Below are 12389 nucleotides of genomic sequence, written 5' to 3'. Positions count from 1 at the left end.
TGTCTCAACTTAGAAGTATCTAAAAATCTTGATATTGTTACTTGTTACAATATGCATGCATCAAAAATCTTGGTATTTAATTTAAATATGTAAAAGGGGGAGGGGGGGATTAAATTAAAAATGTAAAAGGATGACGTAACTCCTCGTTTTAGTTTGCACCACACGAGGTTCGACAGATGTTACTGATCTCCATTTTGGTGAACTTTGGAAACAATACTAGTTGGGTCAGTTAAATATAGACATAGTGGCGTGCGTACTCTCAAAGTGTGGTCGCTATAGCTAGTGATCTCGTTATTATGCTACATCGTTGATTTGTTGGTTTGAGGTCAACTCATCTCCACTAAGATACAATTGACGGATAGATTGTATGTTATGGACCTTTAGTAGAGGCACTATTGCCCACCTCGCTGCCACATCACTCTCGCATAACATAACGCCGGGTCACGGGCGCTAATGGGCAATTGTGGGAATGGAGTAAATGCTTTGAGTGACGCTATTGGCTCACTCACCACAAGAGGGTCAAGTAACTTCAGCATGGGCTTTATCCAGTATCCTCTTAGCGTCCAATTAGCGCCAAATGATACAATATGATAGGATTAATTTTGATAGTGGCTTGAACCACACCACATACATAGCCTTATATAGGGGTTGAATACTTTGATATCCTATCCTTTTAGGATTCCAATAATTTTTTATTCAATCATACTATTTATTTTTGGTAATCAGAATTTACATGTAAACCAAATAAGGAATTATAATAAATATTGATACAAAATCTCCTATGTATTAGATCCAACTTCTATTTTTTTTATTTTTTTTACCGACCAACTAAGTAACGCCGGGTACTCCGTACGCGGCCCCTATTGGCTAAAGGTAACCCGAGCCGGCCACTAGTCCGGACGGACGGAGCCCTTAGCGGTCCACCTATTGAGGGATTCACCGGATAAAATCCGACCCCCCCCCCGCCAAATGGCGCGACAGCGAGGAGCCGGTAAAATCGGGTGAGATCAGGACTCGAACCCTGGCAAGCCAGGGTCATCCCTCATATCTCCCATATAAATTGATGATAGTGAGGTTTAAACCTCCTAACTCTCACTTTTAAAGTGACTGTTCTACCATTGAGCCACAACCAATTTATATTATTATTATTATATTAATTATACGATTACTACAATATAATTATAAACATATCTATATTATTTATTTTATTTTTTTCAAGTTTCCAACAAAAACATATTACTGGTTTTTTTTTCTATTTCATACGCACTTATGGTGAAAAATATTACAAAAACTTGCCCAAAAAATAAAGATTTTTTTTATAAGAAATTTCGTAAAAGAAAAAAATAAACATAAGTAAGAATTACATTGGAATATTTCCTCCAAATTTCAGATGAAATCTGTTATTTATTTATTTATTTTTCTAATTAGGCGTATTCTTACGGAAAAGTTAAATAAAAGCGTTCAATTATCTTTTTGTTGAAATTGTGTTGTAAAATTTGCTACACATTTCTTTCCCAATTGCTAGTTGTCGCTATATTGTACCAATTTTGTTGCAAGTTTAGAATTCTTTTTTTTCGTAGGAGTTTCGTTGAAAATGTGTAGGAGATAGCAATCGTATGAAATGCGTTGGAAACTTTCATAGAAAACATTAAATTTTTTTAGTAATGGATTAAATGCTTGTTCAATGTTATTATAACTCCGGTGCTAAGGAACATAAGACTTCGAAATCATGGGCGTCCGGCCCTTTTGAAATATATGCCTTAATAATACTTAACTGTAGACGCAACGCATCAACATGGATGAGAGAAACTGCTAAACCTTCAAACGTTACTTATTGTTGGTAAATAAAAATATACTATTTGATTGAGAGTATAGAAAGTAGATATTCAAATTTGATTCGCGTATAATTTGTTGCATAAGAATATACATTTTGTAACAAAATCTAGATAATTCGCGCGTGTTTTAATTTCTTATATGTTCTCCCGTATCATTTTGAGAGCAAGTACACACGTATAAGCTCGCTCTTAACTATTTATATGAAGTTATTCTAACAATATGGTATAAGATACTCTTTATTAAAATCCAACTAGCATACTAGGTTTAATAAAACTAACTTATAGTATATTATAAGGTTATTATTTCCATCCATAACTATAAAAACAAATAACATCTATATATCCTTATTATTATCCACATTCCTACATTCACATTCACAGCCTTAACCATATAAAACCTCACTGTTCTTGACTATCAACCCCTGCTTGTAAATCCCCTCTCTTATCTTCTTTGTTTGGTAACAATGGAAACAACAACCGTAACGGAGCCGCCGACGGTAACTCGCTTCAATGGCAGCCGGAGTCGTTTTCTCCATCACCACCACCACCACAATCACATTCAACCAGAAACCACCATCCTGGCGGCGGTGTTGGTTCCCATTGCCGTCGTCATTTTTCTCCTTGCAATTTCTCTTATTATTGTCGCGTTTCTTCGTCGTGCCAAGTCCCCTAAACAGAATGGAAGCTCCGTTGGCAACAAAAGTTGCATGTTCAATGCTCATAGCATCATAACATTTAATGCTACAACAGGTACTTTTTTTCTTGAAAAAAAAGTTAATAAGTACAATAATATGAATTATGCATTTTCGGTTCCTTATATATAATGTACGTGAAATGTAAAATATCATCAAATAACGTAAACTAAACACATAATAGTTAAAAACAGTGGATGGTTAATTAATTAATTAAAGTATTTATATACATATATATATATATATATATAAATAAGTTAAAACATGATTTTAATTATTAGACATGAAGAAGGGATGTACGTATAGAGGAAGACCATCAGCAACATCTAAAGGGGTTCAAGTATTCACATACAAAGAGCTACAATCGGCTACCGACGACTTCAACCAAACCAATCTCGTGAGTAAGGGTGGTTTCGGGTATGTCTACCGTGGGATGCTGCGCGATGGCACTCTTTCCGCTATTAAAATGCTTCACAGGGAAGGCAAGCAAGGCGAACGCGCATTTCGTCTAGAGGTATTAATTTTATTAAAATTTGTTTTGTATTGAACGCTCCTCTACGTAAGATACTCATATTACATAATTATAATTATGATAAAATGACGTTAATTTTAAGTTATTTAAAAAAGCATTTTTGCACAAAAATGTATGGAACTTCATTCTAACTTTTTTTCTGCGTGCTTTTAACCGGTAAGAGTTTTTTACCAAAATAGATTGGATGGAAAAAGTATTTACTAGAGTTGATTTGAAAACTATTTACTAAAATAAGGTTTTTTATTTTTCTTATTTTAAAATTGTCTTTTCTTAATTTTAATATTAATGGATAAGAATAATTTATAATATATATTGTGACTCAAGTGCAATATAGAAAAATATATATTAAAAAGTAATAAAATTCACATTTTTATGTAGAAGTAAGTGAAGTTACAAGTTTTATACGATCATATTTTATTATTATTATTATTATTATTATTATTATTATTATTATTATTATTATTATTGTCACTGTTGTATAATTCTACTCCATGTATTATTATTTTTTAAATATATATTAGAGATGCTTAAAAATTGATTTGAAAATATTATCAAAACAAAACACAAGAAGTTAAAAGAACGAAATGAAGTAAAAACACTAAAAATTAGAACCACGATCTTTATAGTTTTCTTTGTTTTTTTTTAATCTTAGTTGCATCTTTATATTTTAATACCGCAAAGATGACTTACGTTTATTAATTATAAAAAGAAAACATTGACTATTACTTATGGTATCGTGAGCTATATGAATGTCGGCAGTCTACCGATACCATGGCAATCTGAGCATATTCCAACTGAACAACATTGGTACTTGTATCAGTTGAACCAGTACCAAATTCGTTTTTATAGATTTCACAAGCATATTTTTTTGCTTTGACATTACAATATAAATTTTGTTGCGACGAAATTGTATTCAAAATAAGTATTTTTTTTTATATTGCAAGCTTTACGAGTGCAATTCCGTATCGGTATCGATGGCCAAGCAAACAACATCTGACTTGATAAAATAGGTATCGTAATTAGTATTAAGTCCAATTCAAATTTCTAACCCCCTTAATATACCAAAATAGCTTGAACAAAGCCATAAGAGAAGGTATTGTAATAAAAAACACTAAAGATAAAAACCTAAAATATATAATAATATAAAACATTTTCGTTAATTGGTTTTGTTAACTAAATAAAAGCAAAAATCTAACATACAGTTTTCATAAAAATATTTGAATAGTATTGAAAAACGAGGTGTAAAACATAACCGTGAGTTTTATTACTTTCAACATATATTTTTTGTATATCTTATTATAAATAAAAAAATTATAATATAAATTGTACTTATTCATTAAGATGGTGTATAAGAGAGAGAAAATAACATATATCGGTAAATAGTTTTAAAATCACCAATTTAAGTAAATACTTTTTTCATCCAAACCATTTTGGTTAAAAACTCATGTGAAGTCACAATGGTTTTTCAGTTATAAAAAGGTTAAATATCACGTTAAATGGTATAAAATTAGGTATTTAACAAATCAAGTTTAAACGAGCTTGTTTAGTTAACGAGTGCCATGTCTAATCTCATTATTGGAGCTGAGCTGTCTAAACAATCCTATTATATATATATAGTTTTAACTAAAATAGGATAAAAATAACTAAATAATATATAATATGTTATATAGAGTTTATTCTTATATACGTAAACAATAGTTAAAAATGTTAATAATTTAGTCAATTAATAAATAATAAAAGAGCTGAGTCTTACAGGGCTCGAGCTTTAAAAACTACTCATGAGCTAAACTCAAACAAATATATGAAATGCAGGTCGATCTATTAACTCGTTTGCATTGCCCATACTTTGTGGATCTGCTTGGATATTGTGCTGATAACCAACACAAGCTTCTAGTATTTGAATACATGCCAAATGGTACTCTTTATGATCGCCTCCACCCTAGTGATGGTCGACCTCAATTATTAAGTTGGGGAATCCGAATGAGAATCGCACTCGATTGTGCACGAGCCCTCGAGTTCCTCCACGAGCATACCACGCCATCGATCATACATGCGGATTTCAAATCCACCAACATCTTGTTGAATGAAAACTTCAAAGGAAAAGTATCTGATTTTGGGTTGGCCAAGATTGGTTCGGACAAGCTCAATGGCTTGATATCGACCCGTGTTTTGGGAACTACTGGATATTTGGCACCCGAGTGAGTTGTTTGTCTTTTGAGTCGTTGGTTGTTTTTTTTAATAAACCGGTCTTTGGAGTCATTGGTTAAAGCGGGTTCACATCAAAACATATACTTTTTACAAAGGCCAAATAAGGTTGGGTTGGGCTGGCTTGAAACATTTAATATTTATAAAAATAGAAATTGTGTGTATTGTTTGTTGGTGTGTCAAATATGATGTTTGATGTGTTACACTTTTGACTGGCTAATATTTTTTTTACCACATATACATATTACATAATTTGTGTGACAATGGCATTTTGAGTTATTCATAGAGGTACTTATTTTTCTATTTCGGTTAACTGATTTACCTTGTTCATTTTTAAATTTTGATGATGGTAGGTATGCTTCAACCGGAAAACTAACAACTAAGTCAGATGTCTATAGCTACGGAATTGTTTTGCTAGAGCTTTTAACAGGACGCGTACCTATTGACACCAACCGCCCACCCGGGGAGCATGTCCTTGTCTCGTGGGTAAGTTAGTATATCCATGTTATTCATTTACATGCATGCTTCCACATTTTCAAAATAGCAAAAAGCCTATATTTTTCCTTACACTTTATGTATCTTTTGGTTGATCGCAGGCTCTTCCACGATTAACAAATAGGGCGGCGGTTGTAGAGATGATTGATCCTAATCTACATGGTCAATTTTCAAGAAAGGACCTAATTCAGGTTAGTTTGGTTTTACCCGTACTAAACTATGATAAAGTAGAGGTGGTAAAAATGGTAAAAGGTAACTTCTTTTACATTGATCGGGTCAGCCCGCAACCTGTATGAAGAACATAACCCGGCTCATTTTCAACTTTACTTTCAAATTGGCTCGTTTGGCACAACACCTGTAAAACTGACCACAATAAGTAAAGAGATGATCAAATCAAAGTACTTTGTTTCAATTGCAGGTAGCCGCTATTGCAGCAATGTGCGTGCAAACCGCAGCTGATTATCGACCTTTGATGACAGATGTCGTGCAGTCGTTGATTCCTATAGTGCACAGCATATCTTTTGGCTGCTCCACGGGTTCTTTTAGGTTTAGTAAACGAATTAGCCCAAGATCATAGGGCCAGTTTTGTTGTTAATTTGTATTGTAGTTCATATATTCAGTTATATTCAAATTTAAATACATTAAACGATGCATTGACTAAACTACTCGATTCATTACAAAACTGATGTGGCATATTTGCTTGTATACAGTAGCAACAGAGTGCACGAATAAAGACATTAACTAGATTAAACTTCCTAACTACATTATTATTTTGGGTTTTCATGTTCTTTTTGATTATTTTCAGTACCAACTTTCTCCTTGTATTTTGCAAAAGCTGCTGAAAGAGCTGATTTAACGGTTAGATTTGGTTCCTTTTTATCGCGCTTGCTTGAATGCGCTATTTCCTTCTCGTCTTCTTTAGCTTCAGTTGGAGTGAATTGTTGTGCAGATGTTTCAACTGTTGAAGGTTGTTTAGGAACCGTGCGTTTAAATGGCTCGTGAAATGTGTCATACAAACGCTTTACCTGGTCAACAATAATTATTACAAGAACTGATTATTACTGAAAATAAAGTAAACATAATAAAAATATAAAAATGTATACTTTACGCTCTCCAATGCCGGGACAACGAGCTAGGTCTTCCATTGAGGCATCCATAATATGAGACAGCAACTGAGAACAATGGTTAAAATGTCAACGAAACAAGATTATTAAGTTTTTTTTTCTCAAAATAAGTTGTTTTTAGTTAAAAAATAATAATAATAATAATAATAATAATAATATGAAGTACCCCAAATGTAGAACCAAGAGTAACCACATCCGTCTTATTGACATGTCGAACTGATGTTAGCGCATGTGAAAGCTGCAAATGCATAATATTAGGACAGTAAAAAATGTATAAAAATAAGGTAAACCTCATTATAAATGTTGGATGAAAGTGAAAAAAAAAAAGAACACAAGTAATCGTACCCGTGATAAGTAGTCTGTATCCATTTGGCCTTGAATGAGGTCGGCAGACTTGTTTTCATAAACTTTTATTGTCTCCAAATACCGACCACATTCTTCCAAACTGAAACAATTAAGACAAAGAGTTTGCTTAGTTCTCTAAATTTTAAATAAAATAAGATTCTTTAACAATGGTTTTAGTTATAGGTGGATTTTTCCTCAAATTGGTTAAGTCACTCAAAAGTGCATTTTTAATTAATACAACTTACTAATAAGATTAACTAAAATAATATTATTAAAATACTGCTGTATAAAATTTAGAAGTATACATTTACATCATACCTCCAACCACACAAGAGTGTGCAGTCATGAAGTAGAGCTGTTCTTGTGACTTCTAACAACGGTTTCACAACATCTTCCTAAACACAAAACAAAAGTTTAAGTGTAAAAATAAATAAAAAGCCACTATACCGTCAAATAGGTATACACTCAAAATAATATAAATTGAATCACTGTTATCCAATTTGAATGAAAATGTTATAAATAATAAATAATCGTTGAAAATATGTGAAAGCACAATGACAACTACAACTACTTTTGCCAAATCAGGTTGCAATGTTGTCTGAAATAAACTATGCTATAATTTATACCGTAGTAATAAACAAAATATTCAACTGCAGATATACAGATCTTACAACATCAACACGAAGGTTGAAGTTTTTTCCCAATTCCCTTATTCGGTAATATAGGTAATCCGGGTGAAGCAAATGATACCTAAGGCTGCATTTGAAACATCATAATGATTAAAGAAAAGATAATATTCAACTGTTTCCAATAAATAATGTAAATATAAGAACATCCATACGAACCTTAGATAAAGAGCACATGAATTTTAACAATATCTGAAAAAGCCCATTTCACATTTCTTATATGTTTGAGCAAAGGATTCCCCTTCTGCATAAAAACATTTTCTTTTAAACAGGTCAGTGATGTAAGAGTCTTGGCCATTCAAACCTGTCTATTACTAACAAGTATCCAATTCCGATTATTATGCGTAGAAGCATTGGCAGGTGCAGACGGAGTTGAATTTTCCCTTTCCCTAAAACAATAAAAAAAGAAAACCCTAATTTAAGAAAACCGAAAAATCAGATAACAAATCAATTAAATCCGTCACCTTGAAATTGATTGAGAGGCTAATGATTCAACTCCCACTGGGGTTTTTGTTTGAATTACTTCTTCGTATGAAGGGATTTTGATCACGAATGAATTTGAATTGTTGTTGTTTAGATTTTGATTATCATCGTTGTTCGCCATTTCGTTTTTCTGTGTTTCTTTCCACTCTTCACTTCCCTCCACAAATCATACATACTCGTTTTAAAGGGTAATACCCGACCCTTTGATATTTTTCTGTTGGAACGTGTTTATGACAATTATTTGAGACATCTTATATATATATATATTATGGTAATCATTATATGTAATTGATTAGTTATATTTTATTTTATCGGGTTTTGATCCGGGTATACCCAACGAGGATTTTACAAAACCTGACGAGTTTGGGACGAACTTTTATAATCGGGTATGTGTTTGGAAATACATAAACCCGACCCATTGTCATACCTAGTTTTATGTTATAGGAATCCTACATGTTTGCTTACCAAAATAAGATTTAGGTTAATGGATTTCGGGTTATTCAGGCTAGGTTAGTTATCCGTGTTTTTAAGTACAAGCTGGAATGTGCATTTTAAAATTTAACTTAGCGTGGTATTCATTGGATAGTAAACACAAATTCACATGTATAAAAACTCCCAATGTGATTATTCGTTCAAACTCATGCAATGAACACACACATTGACTAAAAAATATTAACTTAAATAGGCATAAAGCTAAAGTGTATGAGTGTATCAACCAATTGTATAAACTGAAAAGAAAACGTCAAATCGTCATATTCACAATAGAAAAAATACATCATATATCTATTTGCGCACAAAAAAAACAACACATGGGAGGAAAACTATACTCTTTTTAACCCAATTACCAAACTAAATGCTGCATTCGGAATTTGGGTTCCAACTTAATCGGGTTCACGTTGTTCGCGTTCCGTCTTAATCGGGTTTCGGTAAAATTGGCACCCCTACTCAAACGTGTTTCTAACTACAAATCTCCCTCAAATTTAATCTTGTTTCATAGCTAGTAATTCTTTTTAAGTTGCGGTTCTAATGAGTGTATATGTATCCCGCCCTCCTTAAACCTTGCTATAAACAATAACTTACGAGGTTTTATAAACACTAACACTAAACTTAAGTGGTCTAGATGGAAAAACCAAAGGTATGGAACTCGTTTTCTTTTAAAAAAATTCAAGTTTAATTTGAGATATCATAATGTATCTATATATAAAAAATTTATTAAATAATACTCAAGTTTGATGTATATAACAAGGGTTATGACCATGTTTTTGCATTCATGGAAAAAATATGAGAAAGAGACTGAGAAATAGTATTAAGATTAAGATGAATAAGATGAATGATAGAGATGCAATGAGAGAGAGAGAGAGTATAACTTAATACGTGTGTGGTGGAGGAGAATAGATGGAAACATAATGTGTGGCTGAGGAGAATGGAATTTCATGAATAGTGGATTCGTTAGACTGACAACAACATGGTTTTTAATATTTATATAATGGTCGCTCAATTCAAACAATAACAGGGAACTTTATAACAATTTAACAATATTACAACTTAGTAGTTAATTTCAAATAAAAGGAAAAAAGTTACTTTATTGAAAAGAGAAAATTATCATTTGCCTCCTTGAAAAATATCGCCGCGAGACCCTTTGACCACTGAAAATTATTTTGCGAAGGCTGTGCCCTTATATTCCTCGGGCGGGCTTTTTTGGCTCCTTCCGTCAGCTAACCAAGCGTTGACCTGTTAAAAAATGTTGAAATTACGTTTTTACCCCTAAACCTTTAATTCAATTTAAAAATAATCATCCAAACCATGTAAATGTCGGGATTCGAACCCCATACCTCCAGTTTAACATCCCGCCAAAACTACCACTTGAACTAAGTTAGGGGCTGTTTGGCAAATGCTGAACCATTAAGTGCTGAACCAGTAAGAGGTCTGAATGATTAAGAGAATCTGAGCCAGTAAGTGCTGAATCAATAAGGCCCCGTTTGTTTTTTTAGAGATTTAAGTCTGAATCTGAATACCACATCTGAATGTTAAGAGATGGTTCAAATGTCTGAAATCTGAATCATTAAGAGGTGGAGGCTAGAGACGAACCTCTAGTCGTCGGAGATGGAGCCTAGTCTCCGGGTTAGAAGTTAATGGAGGCAGGAGACAAACTTATGTTTTTTTTTTGTTAAGAGGTTTTCAGACCCACTAAAAGCTCTTATTGGTTCAGATGCTATTAAGACGCTGAACCTCTTAATGCCAGAAAAAAACAAACAGCCCCACGTCTTATTACGTCTGACCGAATCAGACGTTTTCCTCTATTCAGAGAAAAGAGGCAAAAACAAACAGGGTCTAAGTGTTGTTTGGTTGGACCTCTGAATGACTGTGCAGAATGACTATATCACCCCTAGTGCTGAATGAAATATATATGTTTAGTACCTAGCTGTTAATAATATATTGAATGACCAAACTTTCATTATAACCGACTAAAATACATCGTATTACAAACTTTCATTATAACCAATACCAAAATACATCTTAATACAAACTTTCATTATACAATGAAGAGTATGAACTATGGAATGAGTGTGAACTCGCAAAGAATATAAGACTTGAACGGGAGCTACTCATCTTCAAAAGTTATGTACTTTTGTTGGACGATCCTTCAATAGCTAGCACCTTCCCACTATGTTGTTGACTTCATGAACTCAGCACCCATTATGATGTTCAGTTGAATTTCATGCCTGCTATAATGCCATTACCTCATGAGCTTCATATAAGATGTGATTTATAATTCCTCTTGCTGCAAATACACACAAATGAATCGTTTTACTAAAAACTTCATAATCCATGCTATATTTCTACAAATCCTACAATTCAGTGGATTAAATTCAGAAACACATCAAAATCTATCGTATTTATCTGTCTCATAACAATCCTGACAATTTTACTATAAACTTCAATCTTGAACAAGTCATATCAAAATCTAGTCTTAGTTACCAAATAATTAAAACTAGTTTGTTTACCAGCGATTTTACTATAAACTTCAGTGTTTCAGTGTCTGTGTCTGGTGATAATGAGTTTGCAGTTAGTGTATAGTGTGTTTAACTGTTTAAGCGAGTGGTTTGTTTTGTACCTGGAGAGTGATCGGGGTGTGTTTCCAAGATTGTTGTTTTGGTGTCGCGGGAACGAAACCTGCCCTTTACCAAATCTGATAGCTGCTTAGCGTTTTAGGTCTCTAATGTGTATTACCCTAGCTGGTGACCGGGTCGTTATAACGCTGGTGTGTTCGGTGTGGGTTGACCTGCAACGTAGATATTACCTAGGTAGTGGAATCAATTTATGAAACTAATTATCAATTTTTAAAGAAAAGAAAGTCATATTGCATGTTAAAAGAAAGATACTTTAATTTTATCAAAATTGTTGCAGCCCATTGCAACTTACATATTACCTAAAGTCTTGCATAAACATACCAAAGTCGAATACCAAGGCCGACACCAAACCACCGTTCCCAAATGACAGCCCTACATTGTATACCAAGGCAGCAACATCTAAATGTATATTTTAACTTTTTTAATATTGTATATTACATATATTTTACTATTTGTATTTTTAGAGGTTATATCATATTTAGAAAAAACAAACACTAATTTTAGCTATTAATTCAATTCCAGTTAGTTATATGTGTGTTTTTCCTCTTTGTTGGTAACTCAGAAGTGTACGCCCACAACTCCACTCTAAATGCTTAAAATTAAGATGTGTTTAATCATATGAAAAGTTTTGTTAAAAGATGTATAATGTATTTTGGACTCTCTCTTTTATTTTAAGCTTATGTATTTTATATAAGAGCCTAACAAAGTCTAAACCCTGAAACCAAATCAGAACCAAACTGTCTGTAATGGTTCGGTTTTAACTTTCAGTGGTTCAGATTCTGTTGTCAATAATCAAAACCGTTACTCGCCTTTTGTTTCACGGTTTTACCTAACAACCGTGAAAACTGGACCATGATCACC

The 12389-nt window shown here is 32.9% G+C and overlaps 1 protein-coding gene and 1 pseudogene across 2 annotated transcripts; one reads left to right on the top strand and one right to left on the bottom strand.

The window, feature by feature from the left end:
* Positions 1-2245: 2245 nt before the first annotated feature.
* Positions 2246-6435, top strand: LOC143569556 (putative serine/threonine-protein kinase PBL7). The gene is made up of 6 exons (XM_077055436.1): positions 2246-2585; positions 2809-3041; positions 4872-5257; positions 5618-5750; positions 5861-5950; positions 6178-6435. Exons 1-6 carry the CDS (start codon positions 2300-2302, stop codon positions 6334-6336), a joined length of 1287 nt encoding a protein of 428 aa, XP_076911551.1. The 5' UTR covers positions 2246-2299; the 3' UTR covers positions 6337-6435.
* Positions 6413-8521, bottom strand: LOC143569557 (DNA excision repair protein ERCC-1-like; annotated as a pseudogene). Its single transcript, XR_013141760.1, has 8 exons — positions 8219-8521; positions 8074-8158; positions 7900-7984; positions 7547-7623; positions 7229-7328; positions 7050-7121; positions 6863-6931; positions 6413-6784 (listed from the first exon to the last, which is right to left on the bottom strand). The product of XR_013141760.1 is annotated as a DNA excision repair protein ERCC-1-like (transcript).
* Positions 8522-12389: the final 3868 nt, after the last annotated feature.

The sequence above is a fragment of the Bidens hawaiensis genome, unplaced genomic scaffold (genome assembly GCF_021521415.1).
Source record: "Bidens hawaiensis isolate Kalapana, Puna unplaced genomic scaffold, B.hawaiensis_p1.1 tig00024606_1, whole genome shotgun sequence".
Lineage (NCBI taxonomy): Eukaryota > Viridiplantae > Streptophyta > Magnoliopsida > Asterales > Asteraceae > Bidens > Bidens hawaiensis.
The sequence above is the reverse complement of the archived record's forward strand: the minus strand, read 5'-3'. Positions and strand labels throughout refer to the sequence as shown.